Source organism: Drosophila rhopaloa, unplaced genomic scaffold (assembly GCF_018152115.1).
Source record: "Drosophila rhopaloa isolate 14029-0021.01 unplaced genomic scaffold, ASM1815211v1 contig_3, whole genome shotgun sequence".
Classification (NCBI taxonomy): Eukaryota; Metazoa; Arthropoda; class Insecta; order Diptera; family Drosophilidae; genus Drosophila; species Drosophila rhopaloa.
The window spans coordinates 3123203-3141767 of NW_025335123.1; the positions used below are offsets into that span (position 1 = coordinate 3123203).

Below are 18565 nucleotides of genomic sequence, written 5' to 3' on the forward strand. Positions count from 1 at the left end.
AAACTGACTATAGACATCCGAGCCAATGGTTATGGGCGATGGATTTTATGAAATTTTAACTGGGCCTTTGAATGCACCAGGAGCATAAGGTCAGCAAACCTGGGTTATCAAATAATAATATACCACAGACTTTCGCACAGCACAGAAAATACCTCTGAAAAAATATAATCTATTTGCAATAATATCAATTGTCAGTTCTCATTAGACTGAACACCTGTAACTTTAAATACATTTAAGCAGAGGTGATCAAAATGCACAATGTGTTAATGGCACAATCGAACATTTTTGTGTCAAACAAATTTAGTTGGAATTATTTTAGGGCAACATATGAGTATCATGACATTGTGACGGCAACAAAAAAAGGTTTGTTTTTAGCTGTGACACAAGCACCTGAATATTTTTTGACATCTGACGATGCAAAATTAATTTCGCAATTAAATAACAAGCGAGCGTCAAGAGCGACTTAATTTGATTGTGTGTGTAAAGGTCGCTGCATGTTGATTAATTGTAAAAACGCAAGCCGCAACTGCAGAAGTAAGTGCACTAGCTTAATGAATTTGCACTTCATCGAGCTTCACAAAGAAGTAATTACCTAATGCAAGGGGGGGCGTCGCAGCAGGGTGGGCGTGGCACATCCTCTAACCGCAAAATCAAAGCTCTTTCTTCATCATCCTTTCCCCTCTCAAACAGACAGATTCACACACACACACACAAACAATATGCCGGACAGCAGGATCATGGGATGAGTGACTGGCTGACTGGATGACTGAATGTCTGGATGACTGGCTGACTGGCTGACTGGGTTTCAGCCATTCCCGTCCTGTTGGCCAGCACTTGTAGCCATTCTCCTGCTAAGCAGGCCGACACCAAAGCCAAATGAGTTCAGCGCCCGCAGGCAGAGACAAAAGCGGGGACAATGGCACAGGCAAATGGGATGGGAAATGGGGGGAAATGGAGGGAAATGCTGGGAAAAGCCATGAAGAGTGCAGCTACGGACCGCACAAACTTCTGACTTTACAAACCGATTTAATACCGAGCAAACGCATCACAATGCTTAAATACTATTGGAAATAATTATAATGCTAAAAAATATTGAAAAATAAATAGTCAGAGATAAAATATTGTTCTTAATAAACAAACAAATACCTATAAGAACTCAGTTAATACTTTATTCTGCTTAGAATATAATAAATTTGATCCAAATGAATTGACCATAATATCTTGGAATAAGCAAAACTAAAATAAAAAAAATAGCAACTAAATAGGGTATATTCATAATTAAAGTTTTATATCTTAACATTAAAGGTATAGAAAGAAGATGCATAGCGATTAATTTAAAACAATCTTTTATTAAGTATACGCCCCGTTGGGAATGACAATATTGTACAAGGTATAAGATTTGCAGGCAGGGACAATAGTAATCAAACGGTGGCTGGTAAAAGATGTTGACCCTAAACTTAAACTGAGTCTAAAATCTATTAACCCTCTTTCCTTTAAATGCCGGACAAATCATCATATTCACGAGTCTAACAAAAAGCTTGCCCACAAATTCGGCTCGAATCAGAGTGCAAGAAAATGCATTGGTCGCTTTTCTTTGAGGTTGGTTGGACCACCAACTCCGCAGCCGCACTTTCGTCGCTTTTCACCCTCCCCCTCCCCCGATTTTTCCACTTTCCCGGGACGGGTGCTGCTAACGAGCGACGAGTCGAGCAATGATTGCGGTTACTTGCTGGTTTTCATTTCATTTTTCATGCCACTTCTTTGGTGGCTGCAGCTACCGAGCTCCAGAGCTCTATTGCTCCATCGGATCGGTGGTGGGTCAACTGGCTGGAGGCCGTTGGAAGGTGTTGGCTACCCCACCCCCTGCCCCCCTCGTCCTTGTGATCCTGCCGCTTGTTAAGCACTTTAAACAATGTGGCAGCCTTGGCACTCGTCTTGTTAAATTTAATTTTGCCACTTGCCCGACCAATGACAGGGCACAAAACGAATGCCGACAGCCGTCCGAGGAGTGAAATGATGCATCTGCCCTCCGCACCCTTGGTCACCGCTTACCCACTGCTTACCCACTGCTTACCCACTGCTTACCCACTCCTCCGCTGGACAGACAATTTGTCAAATGAATTCCGAGTCATTTTGGAAAATTGCATAAGTAGGAAAAGCAGGGGGGAAAAGCGGGGTGGAAAAGCGGGGTGGAAAAGCGGGCGAAAGGCGGGGACACTGGAGACACTTGACATGACACTTGGAGTGGCCCCGGGAATCCCCGGAATGCAGCAAGGCAAAATGTTTTAAATGCATTTCGCTTTAGATATTACCTTGCAAATGGAAGCACGAAGTGAGGCGCAAAATCAGGCGAAGGTGAGAAACTCTGCGCCCGCACTGTTTCACGCTGCAGCAGCGTAAAATTTAATTTTCCAATTAAATGGGAAAAGTTTTTTTTTTGCCTTTATCCCCCTCCCTTCCCGCGTTGTTTGTTGTTGCGGAAAGTTTGTATTTTTTGGCCATCAAACTGACATCGGGGAATATTACAAAACCCCCAAAACGCAGCGGGCGAGATAAAACATTCAGTTGCAGCGAAAAAGAATATAAAACCCCCTGACCACTTCGGCGATTGCATTTGTTTTGCGTATCGGATGCACAAACATTTTCAGGTCCGCAAAAAAATGTTTTAAAAATATATACGAATATATGTGGCAGTCGAAAAAGAATTTGAAAATATATTTAAGCACAAAATACGGATGGACTTGCCGATAGCCTAAAAAAGTAGAAAACTATTGGAGAATATCCAGTGAAATCTTAATATTTATACAAAATAATACTTATAACAAAAACAACATTTTAACATTTTATAATTGAAGATTTATTTTTTTTTTTTTCTTGTACATTACACATTGTAAAATAATTAAACCTTAAATATATATTTAAATAGATGGAATAATATACTTAATTACAAGTATGTTTCTATTTAATAAGTTTTGAATTTTTTCGAACCAATACACCCTTCCTATTCGAAAGTATTTCGATGACCAATCTCGAATTGCGAATGCGGGCGCGAAAAGTTGGTGGCACATATTGTGATTACCCCAGAGGTGCCCCTACATATATGCCATCGATTAATTAACTATCGTGAAATTGTTTGGGCAGTCGCGCTGAATGGAAATTGAGAAATTCGACGGAATTTTTCGGAAAATTCCTGGAATTTGTATGGTTGGCCAAACGCAAAAAAAGTATAATGAAACACTGAAACTGCAACGGACTTAGGCTAATTCCGAGTAACCGTGAAAAGTTTTCGACACTTTAGCAGTAACCGTGAAATTTGTATAAATCGCACTTGACATTTTCTCCGCGCATTTTTCAGCTCAACTTTCGCCATAAACTAGCGAGGGGAGAGCGAAGAGTTCGCGACTTGTCCCACATTAGCCGGGAGCAATTGAAATTAGTATGGTGTAAGGGAGGGGAGGGGGAGAAGGGGGGCGAGGCGGAGATGGCGACTTCACTTTCGGGGACGAATGGTGGCAAAGTTTCAAGTTTTTCGCGAATAACTTTGGCTGCAATGTGGCGGCAAATTGGACGCTTGGCAAAGACCGAAAATTAAGCGGCCAGCCGCAAGTCATCCACTTTCCCCGCTTTCCCCCCGCTCTTCAGTACTTCAGTTCCCACATTCCCCTCCCCCGGGAGCGATCTCCGGCGAACATGTCCAACTGAATCTAAGTCCCTGACGCACAATTTTCCATTCTATTTGGTTGCCACAAGAACTCAAATTCATCAGAGCCAGCGAACCAAGGGAGTCAAGTGGTGAGAAGTGTGGGGGAAATCAGCAAGGAAACTACAGAAAGTGCTCTTCGCCTTATTAAAAATCATTGTTCTATTTAAATCTATTACACAGATATAATAATTCAAGCTTTATTATATTCTAAAGAATTTTTCTGCGAAACCAGCTATTTAATCGAATACAAAACACTGCAATTAAGAACATAACATTTTAGTTTGCTCATATCGTGTTGTGGAACTTTTAAAAACCAATACAATTATATTGAATTTTTATTTATATTGCACTATGGGGCCAACGACCACTTTGGTTGGCCAAATCCATTTTTGAAAAGTCGTCAAATCCAAAAAAGTTGTTTTAGGATATATTAACAGAAGACCAATCTGCAATGTTACGTTTCAGAAATTCCGATAGAGTGCGCTTCTGTTAAGATAACAGCTGTTAAATCAGATGTTTAAGATGCAAGCCACGTGCTTTTGAAATTCGACTTTTAAATTGCATTTTTAAAGCGTTTAAAAAAGCAGTTTATAAGCGTTCCAAAAAAATTTTGTGATATGAATTCGATGAATGGTGGTGTATACTAAGTGTTTGTGTGTTTAAACGGTTGAAATCTATCGTGCTTTCTTTGTACTTAAGTGTTAAAGTGAGTTGTCTAAAACGCGTTTTTTAATTAGAAAACTAATTTTTAAGTAGAGTAACAAAGTGAGTCCAGCGGAGTCCACTTCTGAAACCTATTGAGATTTGTAGAGTATTAAATTCTTTTTAAAATGTATATGGTTAGAATCGCCACTTATTGCCACTTTTTCCGAAATTTAATTTTTAAGCACATAACCACAAGTTTTGCAACCTTAACAGTAGTTGCGTTGAATATTAGAATCCTTTTGATTTTCAATGAAATATTGAACTAGAATCCAAAGAGCATGATGTTTAATAGCAGGTGCCATTTTTTTACTTAATAATAAAATTTGTTTAATCGATTTTTGTGCATTTACATTGAATCTTTGTGGAACGAAGAACATTTTGTCTTGCATTTTGAATTCTATTCAGAAGCAGATATAAAAAATATAAAAAAATATAATATAAATGTAATTATAAAGTATATAATAAAAAAAAAAAAATTATTCGATTATCTTAAAAAATAACAAAGTTGACTATATCGATCGTATGGCAGCTATGGGATATATTTGTTCGATCCTATTCTTATTAACATATATGTTGCCTAAGGATACCAAAAAACGATTGGTAAAGTTTTATCTCGATATCTCTAAAATTGAGCGAGTTATTAATTTTGGCCAACAAAAGTGGTCGTTGGCCCCATAGTGTATTGGTTGGTGGCACACAAATCTTGGGGGCTTGGAAATACCTTTAAAAGGTGTCTTAAAGATAACAAATTTATATTTTAAAACAATACAAAGTTGACAAAATATTTTTACTGCATAGTCTTAAACACCTCCACAAAATGATTTCAAATCCCAAATGACTTTGGTTTCGCGTTATTACTTTTAATTAAAATTTTGTTTTAAACTTGTATGCTTATGTATTCTAATATATTTTACAATATTTCTGAAATGTAATTAAAAGAATAGTTATTTAAGTTTATTTGAGGTGATTTCACTCAAGATGAGTAGTTTAAACTTCCCCTAAATCAATAACTTATAAGCAGGCACTGTTGAGCTAAGGGTCAAGAAAACTCCCCTATCACTTCCGTTTCATTCCGTGACGGCTTCCGTTCCATTTCGCACCGTTCCACTTCGCTGGGGGCAAATAATTAATTATGCAGCGCCCCTAGAACTATGCAACAGATATCGGTGGGTCGCCGTTGCCCGGAAAAACCAATGTGCGGAGGCAACTTTCGCTGGGCGTTTGACGTTTCGCTGGGCAAAAAAGTTAAATGAGTTTTTATGCTACCCCTTGGAATCCGCCAGCCCCCCTCTCCTTCCCCGAAAAACCACCCCCCAGAACCGCCGCCCATCTCTAATTGGAAAAAGGCGAACGTTCGCAATGACAATACAAAACTTTGCAGCTTGGCGAAAATTGAAATAAATTTCCGGCAATAACAACAACACACAATAAATAACAATGAACGAGTTGCCAGCACCTTAAGGAAAAGGGGGAGTGGGGGTGGGGGTGGGTGCGGGTAGGCGGTTTGTGGCCATTTAAAACTTGATTAAGGCCCTGAACGATGACGTTAGTTGATGAGAAGGCGAGGAAGAGCGAGGAAAATGCCCATTAAAAGGGGGAATGCCCCACTACCACTCACACCACCACCCCGAAATTCTTATGTTTGTCTGGGCTTTTGGGGCACTCTGAGAGGCCCGCATTCATGTGGGCCGTTAAATCGCTTTAATTGCCAATTTCCGGTTAAGTAATTAAAAGCGTTTTGCGCCCGCCCAGCACGAAAATTGGTAAGAGAGCTATTAAATGGGAAAAATATTTCTCGTTGCGATTCCGCTAAAATGAATAAATTAATGTGCGCATGAACGATTGCCTGATTGATTGATTGACGCAGCAGCAGCGGCATCGGCGGTCGGGCCAATGTGCTCGGAAAATTGGAAAAGTTTCCTTTGTCTGTGCGGCCGAAAACATTTTATGTTTGCCTTTACTTTCTGGTATCGGCCACGAATGGGTTAAACAAGTTAATTCGGGTTAACGATTGCGTGGCTCTTGGCTTTCCATTATTTAAAAACTTGCGGTCAATGTTTGAATGTTTTTTTCCCAGTTGTATATCAAATCAAATGGCGAAATTATAGGAAAATTGTGAAAGACATTTATGATGTATTCCTTTTGCTGACTTTGATGGCACTCAAAATATTAATATGTTAAAACTTCATGGTCCTAAATTGCTTGATTACATCCTTAATAAGCCTTGAGCCTAAAAATATTTGCATTTTAAAAATAATGAGTGAGACTGCCTTGAGTGTAAATCCCTATTTTTACGTAATAATTTAAACTTTAACAATAAGTGTCAATAAAATACAGACTTATTCCATAGCATTATTTAATTTAAGTGAAAGCACTAAACTATTTGCCATAATATTTTTGAAATCGCAATTAAAAAAACCCATAACTCGGAAAAAAGTGAGGGGAAATGAACGATGCTTACATGCATGATTTGCCTGTTGGTCCGCGCATTTTCCCCCATTTTCCACTGTTTTTCCACCACTGGGACCCTTCGCTAATTGAGTCAGCCGTCCAAAAAGAACAAACCCCGAAAATTCTAATGGGTTTTTCTCGACTGCTCTCGTGCTTAACATTTAATTGCGCATATTTTCACGTTTGCTCATTCGCATATTTTGGCATTGCAATAAATACAAAAAATAATTAACTCATTAAATAAGCATTTGGCGGTGCAATTCGTGGGTGGCTGCCTGTCATAAATATTGCTTAATGTCTTGACCAGTAATGGGGACTTTGGGTCAGGTAATTTTTGGCCACTAGGCCGCAATTAAAGCCAAATGCCGGCACATGGCCAGGACATCGTCATTATCGTGCCAAACAACTTGCGGCAATAATAAAAGCATAATTTACAATATTCATTTTGGCCGGCACAACGGCCTTTGCCAGCCACTTAATAATTTAGTTAATTAATTTTCACACAGGCCACGCCAGAAACTTTCGTCCGCCTGCGAAACCCTTGCACTCAATTAACATTTGGAATTATTTATCTAAATGATCACAGAGCCAGGTAAACATATATATGAGTTGTATATCAAATGCGGAATGTGCAGGGGCAGGAGCAGGAGCAGCAAGGACCGATGTAGAGACAAGGACAAAACACCGACAACCACAACGACAAATGCCGCCCATTGTTGGCATTTGCAATTATTCATACGCCACGTAGACAAATGTGCTGACAGGCCACACACACATGCCGTGCACACAGGACATTCCTGCTTAGATTTGTTGCCTGCTTGTAATTGTCGCAGATAATTAAGTTGCCTATACTCGTAAGTCAGTCCCGAGTTTGCCCCAGGTCAATGGTTCTGGCCATTAAAGGATCGTCCTTACGGAGTGCCAGTTGCCAGTTGCCAGTCGGCAGCCATATTTTTACCAACTTCCCTTTTACCAGGATTCAAACATAATTGCCGATTTCCAGGTGCACAGAGAAGACTTTTGTTCAGGGACAACCAAACTCTTAGCTAGGCCATTCCACAATTCAACCACTATTTCTTAGACTTAAAAAACAGAAAAATAGAGGTAATTTTTCCAGATTTCGGCCAAAAAATTTTATTAAGGGGTACCCGTACCCTCATGATTTATTGTAAAAAAATGTATTTTTGTATTTATTTTTCTGAGAATACAACTTGATTGGAAATTTTAAAACGAATTTAACGAGGTATGACATTCCAACATACGACCACTATTTCCAATGGTATCGATTAAAAAACCAAACAATTGAGTTGATTTTTTTAGATTCCAGCCAAAGTATTTTTCATTTTTCTGCGAAATTTTTTTAAATGATTAACTTTATATTGTTTTGCAATCTAATGATTTTAAATTGGAAAAAAAAATTAAAATCAATATGATTAGAATTGAATATTTTTAACACTATCGGCCGATTTTTTAAAAACAAATATTTAATATTTAAAATATTTAATTATTTATTGCTCTAAGATATATGGTTTTTTCATAAGCTTCAACTTCATTCTAAAACACCTTCTTGGAAAATTACTAAATGTTAGCTTAAGTCCCGTCCTAATTGAGTCGGAATCCGGCAGTTAGTCACCAAAGGGTTAAGCAGCAAAGGAAACGCCAATACAAATAAATGAGCACTGGAGAAATTCACTTCCTTTTGGTGCAAATTAAAAGTTACAACTGCAACATTTTTCTATAATTTCTGCTCGTCGCCCTTCGGATCTTTGTCTTTTGTAGTTATTTATATTTACTGCCTCTGTTGGCCACGCCCCCTCCCACAACGCCCCTATTTGGGGGGGGGGCTTATTAAAACCCAAGAAAGAAGCGAGTGGAGAGCTGCAAAAACGGGCATAAGATTATAAACAAAGTGCTCAGTTTTTGAGTCTTTGTAAAATATTAAAACACATAATTTACAAGGCGGAGTGGCAGGAAAAGGAAAGCGCAAAAAGAGGAGGAGAGGTCCTGGGGACGAGGAACAATGGCCAGATTAAAACGCATCCCCAAGACAAAGCCAGTGCAATTTGTTGCCAAAGCGAAGTTCGCCCCCGAGTTGCCGGTTCACAAAAAAATGGATTCGACCAGAAGCTGAGTCAAGGAGTTCAGGATATATGAAAAAGGCCAGGGGAAGGAGTGCAATTTCGGAGTCCTTTGCAGTCGTAATTAACACTTTTCGACTGCACCATTTCCATTTAAAGAATTTCGGAATGCGGCGTTATGAAATTTCAAAAATTATTTAATTGAAATATTCAACATTAGTATGATATCCTGGTTAAATCTGGGGAAAACTTATTTCGTGTGCCAAAATTATAGTAATAACTTTTAAGAAGTTTCTTATTTTTGGACTATTATCTGTTTATGTTTGATCAATTATGTTTAAAGTAAAACAAAACTATCAAAATAAGTGAGAGGGTAAAACGAACCATTCAATTCCTTCCGCCTGAGTGAAATAATTTTAGTGTCTGTAAAATTATAAAAGATTTAACACATAAAACGAATATTCTGCATAACCAACTTTTAATAGATATATTAAGTAAATACAATTATAAGTTCGTTAAAGTGCCATTGTCTCATTTCAAACAATAATTGAAATTTACTCGCTTGAACAATCATAATGGCAATTTAACAATATCAATGTCGTATTACATTTGTTCAGCAGATTAAGACTCAACAATGAGTAAACTTCCGAATGAAGTTAGGAACAGAGCGACCAAGAAAAGGCAGTTAGTGCGGCATAAAGCGGACTATTGCTGCTCAAATTAACTCATTTAAGACGAAGCTCCACAACACCTGATTGCCGCACCAAATACGTCGTAATCCGGCACTTCTGTTATTGTTGCCATGGGGAGGGATCTGTTTTCAGCAGGATAAAGGACACGGGACGCAAAACGCAGGGTGCAGGATTCAGGATTCAGGATGCAGGATGCAGGATGAACGACACAGGAATCAATTGACCATGCTGGGCGATGGCTTCTCTTCTTGTGGCAGCCACTGCAGCTGCTGCAGTTTCAAGGGTCCATAAATAATAGGCACTAAGCATGTGCTCCGTAATCCGCCAGCAGTGTCCGAAAAATACAAAAAAAAAAAATACGAAAAAAAGAAGAATGGAGAAATATAACCAGAAAACAGCACAACAATCCAGTCCACTCCACTGGCAGCCACTCTACTCGACTGCACTCCAGTCTTTCCCACTTGCCCACTTCGCTGGCTTTCTTCTGGCTTGGAGTGGCCAAAGGTGCAACTATTTAAGGCACTAAGACTGCCACAAGGCAAGCGGAATAAGTACACTCGGAAAAAGAGACCCCTCAAATGATGACCACTCAAAGCTGATGCAAAAACACATCAAATATTAATTATAATGTGCTCTGAGTAACTTTTAAAATACAGCAAAATAATTATAAATATAGTATGATATAAACTTTATAATTCAGAAATACAATTATAAAAATAATGCAATAAACACTACAAATAAATAACAATAAATGCATAAAAGTAGGATAGCAAATTAAAAAATCATGCATTAGAGATTTAAAAAAAAGCATAACTAACTTTTAAAATTCAGCAAAATAATTACAAATCTAGTACCATATATACTTTAAGAATTCAGAAATATAATTATAAAAATAATGCCATAAACAGGTCAAATAAATGACAATAAATGTAGTAATGTAGGATAGCAAATTAAACAATCATACATTAGAAATTAGAAAAATCACAGCTACATTTTAAAATACTGAAAAATAAGTATAGCTTAAGACATTATAATATATTTTTGAGCTCCATCGGCGTATTGTAGAGAAATGTCCCAATTGTTTGAAGGCTGAAACAAATTTCTTCGAGTGTAAAATAGACTCGCCTTCTGATTCCGGTGGGGCAGCGCAGCACAGCAGAGCCCAGTACACAAAAGGATCAAAGTTTCGCCCTGCTCCTGCCCCATTTAATATTAAATGTTTTGCCTTGCCCTGCTCCCTGGGATTCCCCACTCCACCCCGAGTTCCCCCGCTCCTCCGCACACTTTCTTTATTTTTTCTGGCCTGGGAAAGTTTTGCTGGCTGTTGGGCTTCTGCCCCTTTTGTTCGGGTGGCGACGGAAGCGACCGTAAAAACTTGTCAAGAGTGATAAATAAAACTATAAATAATTATGCTAAATAATGAGCCGGACACAGAATGCCAAAGCGCTGACAAAATCTCGACAATGCAACAGAGAAAAGGAGGTCCAATGAGGGGATTACTCTAACGAAGTTGAGCAGAATAGCAAAATAATCAATTGGGCATTGGCAAATCCACATCTTAGAGCAGCTTTCACTTTTATTTTTCCTTAAATAAATAATAATAAATAATAAAATATTAATGGTAAACATTTAAACATTTAATGGCAAACATTTCTTAAAAAAATCATAGGAAATTAAGAAACCTTTTTCTTGCCCTAGAAATTGTGTACACCAAAACACCGTATAACAATTAGCTGTCCTGCTAATAGGAATATTTGTTTTCTTAAGGGAAAGGGCTTAAACAACGACCTCGACCTTATCCTCATAAACCTGCTCACACATCCATTAAAGTGGATCACCTGTGAGTGCCCACATCCATCATAAAATTATACGGGGAACATGCACTTGAACGGCCACTTGACATCCGAACATATACACTAAGAAAAATGTCTAAGCTATTACAAAATATGACATAAAATTGATATTCGTTCCATTTGTTCTTATTCATCTGTTACCAAATGGGCGTTAAAAACGGAATTTCGTAAATTCACTTTTAGTTTTTTTTTGAAAAAGAGTATTTTGCGAATATTTCAAAAAGATGATTAAAATACTTAACTGGTTTCTTGATTTATTTTATTTTTAAGATTCCAGCAAAGCAAAGCTGATTTCTTAACAAACAAAATCATAATTTGTGTTTCTGAGTTTTTTTTAAGTGCACTTTTGGTTTGTTTTGACCTCGTCCGCTCCTCGATGGCTGGACAAATGTGGGCTCGTTAGCGGCCTGGTCGGTGAAAACGAGTTAATCGAGGGCCGCAAGGACGAGTGGGTGCGGGTGTGGATGTGAGGCATGGAAAATGGAAAATGGGAAACGGAAAATGGAGAATGGACAAGGGCGCTAATTGCGTGGACATGCCAAATGTCGCACCTGTCCTGGCCAAACAGGACAATCGGCAAACTGGCGGGCAGGAAGCGAGCCCCGTGGAATGGCCAGCGGAAAAGGATCAAGGATGGCGGGAATGGCACACAACAGGCGCTGAAATGGCAAATAAACATTAGAGAAAATACAACAACGGCACTGGCACATCAAAGGGCAATCACACGTGGCTCGTATCCTTTTTTCGCACTTGTCCGGGGTCCGTTTTATCCTGGCCAAAGGATGCATACCGGAGGAGGGGGTGGTAATGCTAAAACAAACGAGCTGGCCACAATAAAAGCGCAACACGTAATTGTTGTTGCCATCTAATGGGCGTTCGAACGAGTTGGATGCAGCTAAAAAGGATACACGGCCAGGATAATAGCACTCGAAAGGGCCAACAAAAGGAAACGAACGATAAAACAATCAATCTAAGGCAATGTCCGTATGCCAAAGGAAAACTAGGGAGTAGAAAGCAAAATCAACATGAAAATAGGCCTTCAAGTGATGGCTTCAATCGGGAGAAATTCACACTCCATAAACTGAATTCTGAATTTAAAAAACCAGAACAAAGAATTACAAAATTAACGAACTAATAATTTCATATATATAAGCAGTAATCAAGGTACTTTTGGATACATAAAATCAATGTTAGTCTTTTGCTAATATTTTTTGATCTGTTTTTGAATCAGTTCCAAACATAAAAACAAATACTATATTCTCTGGCTTAGTTATATGATCTTCATTAGATGGAATCGATTGATCATACTACAAATACAATTAAAGAATTCAAAAATCCCTTAATTTAAAGAATGGATTTTCCTGTACGACAATCTGTTTATAAATTTACCAAATGAGTGAACGCAAAAAAAGTAAGCAGAATGGCAAAAACCGAGTTCGATGTCCATCGACTTGGTTGGCTTCAGTTGGCAGTGGACCGGGGAAAATAAAAACAAGAGCCAGGACCCCGATGGCCAGCAATCTGCTCAGTGGTAAGTGAATTAAGCGGGACATTCTCCATTCGCCAGCTCCACTTGGCCAAGTTAAAGGTTGTGAAAATGCCCGACCTGCGGACAGGAGAATCGAACTTGGCCCGAGGACGAGCTGTTCACAAGGATGCGGAGTGTGGAAAGTTGGCTGTCCTGCGGGTGATTTTCTGCAGGGTCCTTAACGGGGACCCTGTTGGCTTTGGGAATTGTGAGCTGTGGCGACAGGGTTAGCGATGCACTAACTAATTAAGTTACGACTTAAGTCAGATATTTATTTATATTTATTATATATTTAAGCAAAAGAAATTATTCTTTGAGGTGTCTCCTTAGGCTAAGCAATTTTACTTATCATTTAGCTATGAAAATAATTTTATTAAGCTTATCAACATTGTACAAAAATTATTCAAAAGTATACGCAATCTTACATTTTAAATGCACCTTGTGAACAAAATGATTCGAACTTGGTTAACGTGTGTTAAGTTATAAAATTCGAATAAATTGTTGTGGACTAAAAACCGGAGGTATAAGCATATATTGACCAACAAAAATCTAAAAAAAAACACCGGTATGCTGGGAATACTATTTTCAATATAATTTACAAATACATAATAACTTCATCTAAATTGTATACTAAGCTAATCAACCTCGTTAGCGGAAAGTAGTTCCCGCTTGCCTTTAAGGCTTACATATATTCTTACTTGACTTTTTTCTAGTTTTAATATATAGTTACACTTTTTTCCCCGTTTTGCGACCGCCGGTGCTGGCGGCTTTGAGTGGTTGGCAAACAAGGACATCGCCGCAGGATCGGCGAGTAATCAAAGCTGGACACGAAGCTCGAGGCTGCCATCCTGGATGTTTGCGCTGCTCTTGATGGAGTTTGGCGGTTGATGGTGGTGGGCGGAGTGGGCCGAGTGGGCAGAGTGGGTGGCTATCAGTGGGTGGCTGGAGGACACTCCAGTGCTAAGCCTGGAACTCGTCCTGCCGCTCCTCGCCCGGCGGGGTCGTGACCTCTGGCCTGTGGAAGGACAGCAGCTGCAGGGGTCGATCCGGTCCCAAACTGGGCAGCGGTATCAGCACCTGGCCGGTCCTCCTCAGCGGACTGCTCTCCCTGCTGCTCAGGATGTCGCCCCTCAAGTCGCGCTCCCGCTCCAGTTGCTCCTCGCGCCAGTGTACACTCCGCCTGCCCCGATCCCGGCCAGCACTCGTGGCAGCCTGGTGCATCATGGCTCTGTTCCTGGCCGGACTGGAGCACACACTCTGCACACTCTGCGCACTGGAGGAGCCGTGGGGCCAGAGTCTGGCCAGGCTGCTGATGTCCGGCAGACTGCGACAGCTGCTGAAGCCACTGCCCCCGGTGTTGGCCGTGGTGGTGGTGGTGGTGTTGGTGTTGGTGTTGGCCAGGTCCGGGGTCTGGCCGGAACTCGGCTCCTGGCGGGCGAACAGCTCCATCACCGTGGGCGGCTGCACTTGGCCCTTGGGCGCCGACTTCAGGCGATGCAGCGTGATGCAGAACTCCTGGAAGCCGTGCACCGTGTGATAGTTGTCCGGCTGCTCCTTGGCACTGGCCACGCCCACGCCCACGTCGTCGTCGGAGCCCCTGATCCCGGTGTGCGAGACCGCCTGCCTTCCAATGCCCGGCGACCAGGTGCGCTCCGCCTCCACCTGCGATCCCTCGTCCAGCCGATCGATGGCATCCTGCAGGTCCGGATCGAGCAGCGCCACCTCGCGGGCGGTGCGCACATCGTGGCGCCAGAACTGCTGGTGCCGCTGCACCGCCGGGGCCACCTCCTTGATCCGCAGCACCACCACGCCCATCACCCACACGCACACGATGTTCAGCAGGGTCAAGGCCATGCTGACCGCCGCGCAGACCAGCAGTTCCACCGACAGCTGCGCCGAGTACGCCCTGTGCTTCTCCAGACTGGTGAGCAGCTCGTGGTCGGCGGGCAGGAAGTGGCAACCGATGGCCAGGGCCCCCAGCAGACCCGCATTCACGGCGGGCGGCAGGAGGGAGGCCGAGATGGCCACGCCCACCAGCGAGCCCGTGTTGCCGCCCAGCACCGCAATGGCCCCCGCCGCCCCCGAAGCCAAGGCGGTGCACACCCCGATGGCCAGGGAGTGGGTGTCGCAGCGCGAGACTATCTCCTCGGTGAGGCCCGTGGAGATGGCGAAGAAGTGCCCGAATCCACAGACAATGGCCCCGAAGAAGAAGCCAATGGCCACGGAGACGGCGATGCCCAGCAGTTCGTTCTTGAGGCCCAGCCAGCGCAGCTCCCGATCGCCGATGACCGAGCCGAAGATGGCCGCGATGATGGGGCCCATCAGGGGCGAGATCAGCATGGAGCTGGACAGGAAGAGGAAGCTGTTCTCCACGAGGCCCACGCACGAGAGCAGGGCGGCGGCCATCAGCAGGACCACGAAGTCAAAGGTCAGGGTGGCATCGCGTCGCACCTGTCGCACCACCTGGTTGACATTCAGCCTGCACCGCACCGAGTCCATGAAGCTGTGCCACCCCTGACCCTGCTCCTGGCCCGGGGCGATGAGGTCGCCCTGGTTCTGGCCGGGATCCTGGGGCTTCGTGCGCGTCTCCAGGCAGGTGACGGCGGACACATGGGTGCCGCGTCGCTCGCCCACGCCCCAATCCTGCAGCGTGCAGAGCAATCTCTCGTACCGCTCATCCTGCAGAAGATCGAAGCGAGCCTGCAGCTGCCGGCCGGTGACGTCCTGCGACCAGAACACGTCCTCCAGACGCAGCTCCTCGGCAATGGCCCGCAGCAGCTGCTCCAGACTGGCGTCCTCCTTGAGATTGGCCAGCTGCAGGGCCCTGCTCGCCTGGCTCCTGGACGGCGGTGGACGCAGTGCCTCGCCCTCGTTGCACCCAGCTATCTGGCCCAGTCGCCAGCAGCGTTCGCATGTCCCGCTGCCCAGATCCTGCGGGCGTTTCCCCTTCAGATGGCCACCGCAGCTGGAGCAGCAGTGCCTCCTGTCCAGCGGCCTGGGGTTCAGACGCAGCTCCTCCGCCTCCGTGGGCACTGTGACCACCACACACACGGCGGCGTTCATGGGGGATACACCCAGATGTGGTTGTGGCCAGGATGCGTTGCAAAAGTGGATCTCCTGGAATCCCAGATGTGAATGTGTGCGGAAAGAAACGAAAATGAAGTGATCGGTGACGATGGATCTCTGTGGGGCTACTGAGTTGGGTTTTTCTTTATTTATGGCTAGTATTTGTATTACATCTTCAATTGTTTAAGTTTTATATCACTTGCCTTTTTATTAAGCATTCCATCATCATTCCATCATATATTGTCATAAACTTCTACGTAGCTTTTCATTTTTTAAGCTTTTTTATTTCAAGATATTCGTGATTCCTTTTTTGTTCATGCTTAAAATATTTCAAACGAGTTTACTTCAAACTTATTCTTAGGTTAATCACGAGTTCTTGCTAACAAATATGGTTATTTAAATTTGAAATTTCCACAGATAATTGTATCACAGAAACCTAAGTAAATTCCGAACTAAAAATTTATTAATTTATTAATTGAATGCCCCGCTGGCATAGTTTCTAAATATAATTGAATTGCAGTGGCTGGCTTCCTCTAAAGCGTTCAGAGGTTTCTCTGATCTGGGTTTCCTTTAGTTGTAATCCCTGCGATACCCCCTCCCCCGCTTTCCCACTAAGCCAAAACTCACATCAAAACAACGGACATGTCCGTTGCAACATCCTGATGATGAGGATGCTCCTGCGATGATGGAGATGATGGGGATGATGATGATGGACACTGCGACAGATGCGCGTTTTATCCTGTTTGCACGCGACTGCGGATGCAGCCAACCCCTGGAACCCGTAACCCCCAGTTAACACCCCGAAACCCCCTGAAACCCCCTGAAACCCCCTGAAACCACCCCTGAAACCACCCTAAAAACCCTCTTTAAAACCCCCCCCCAAACATTTTCCTGGCGCTTCTGGCTGCGTTTGTTTGCATCCGCTGCAGTGGCTGCTTTGTGGAAGATCCCCGCTCCTCTAAAAAGAACCGCCTCCATTCCCCCGCTTGCCGCATAATCGAAACAACTACAGCAGCTCTGGAATACAACAAAAAAAAGAAAGGGGAATATACAGCCTGGAGGTGCAGGGCAGCCAAAATGTCAACAATCTGCAACCGCCATGAAATATTATGAGGCTTTGTGGGTGGGGAAGTGTGGACACTGCTGGCGTTTCGGCAGTAATAATGCACCACACAAAAGTCGCACGAAAAACGCGTGAAAAACGGAATAAAAAACGCTGCAAAACCTCCAAACAACACACACACACACACACACACACAGATACTCAGGTACCAACACAGAGATGCACTGACCCACACATAAGTGGTCAAGCATGCTTCCTCTTCATCGGAAGATATACCCTATCTGAGGGTTAAAGTTCCCTTCTTTCATTTAAGTATAATCTTATTTTAATTTACTAAAAACTTGTTTTATTTTTATATAAATTTGTGTAACATTTTTAGTGATATAAAAAATTGTTAAATAATTTCATCAATATTTTATGAACTTATAGAAAATATTATAATATCCTGAAGGTTTCCAAACTAGATATTTCACAAAAGTGAATAGTAGAACCAAAAATATACTTAACAAACTACAAAAACCTTGAGATATATAACTGAATTGCTTTAATTTCATATTGAAATTCTAACTTACACTCAAATCTTTTAAAGGGTATTTAAGGGTGTGATACCCCACCATTTTTGTGAATTCCACATTTTTTTGTGAGTTGCGGCCAGCGAATTCCTGGGTGTCCATTATCTAGCGAAGTTTTTTGATGCTCGTCTTTTTTGAGAATCCAACGTGTTTTCCATCTGCCATTTTGCAGTTGCCATTCATATGAACCTACACGGCGATTATTAATTGATAACATTGTAAAATGGAAATCATGAGATATATTAAATTAGATTTTTTTTGCAAATTTATTTTACTTAAGATTTACATTGCCAGACAAACTAATTTTATACATTATATATATATTTTGTTAAGCCGGATGAGTTAAAGATTTTGTCTATATACAAAACAGCATGTCCTTCAGATGTCTTTTTTGACAAGATTATTTTGTAGTTGACTTTTCCTGTGACCTCAACCGCAAGTAAACGAACCTTATTAACTTTTGATTATGAATTATTTAAAATAAAAATAGGTTAAAAGCATGTTTCCATAAGTTGCAAAGTGTTAATGAAAGAGTTCATGGTCCTGATTTCAACCAGTAATAAAATGTATTTAACCAGTAAAACAATGTATTTACGAATATGACCAGTAAAAAGGGGAATTTAAAAATTAAATCTAAAAAAGACTTTAAGATGTGTTTTCTCTCTGTGTAGCGATGCATGTGTGTCTGCCGAGATCAAGCGTCAAAATTACATTGTTGGCATACGCTGCCTTTTTCTGGCCCCGTGTTTTTTGTGCCTCTTGCAGTCCGTCTCCGCCGCGACTACCCGTCTCTTTCTCTGCCACATATAGCCCTCCCTTTCCCACTTCCTCAGGCTGTCTCCCTCTCGTTCGGT

General features: G+C 41.9%; 2 protein-coding genes across 2 annotated transcripts in view; one reads left to right on the forward strand and one right to left on the reverse strand.

Moving 5' to 3' along the window:
- The window catches only part of LOC108043568 (chaoptin), a 217810-nt gene that overhangs the window by 118792 nt on the left and 80453 nt on the right, over positions 1–18565 (forward strand). The window lies entirely within an intron of this gene.
- Positions 13611–16125, reverse strand: LOC108042124. The gene has a single exon (XM_017120262.2). The coding sequence runs from the start codon at positions 16071–16073 to the stop codon at positions 13971–13973; it is 2103 nt and encodes a 700-aa protein (XP_016975751.2). The 5' UTR covers positions 16074–16125; the 3' UTR covers positions 13611–13970.

What these genes read in the sequence shown, in the direction of transcription:
- LOC108042124 (XM_017120262.2), bottom strand. Translation starts at nt 16,073, where the DNA reads ATGAACGCCGCCGTGTGTGTGGTGGTCACAGTGCCCACGGAGGCGGAG.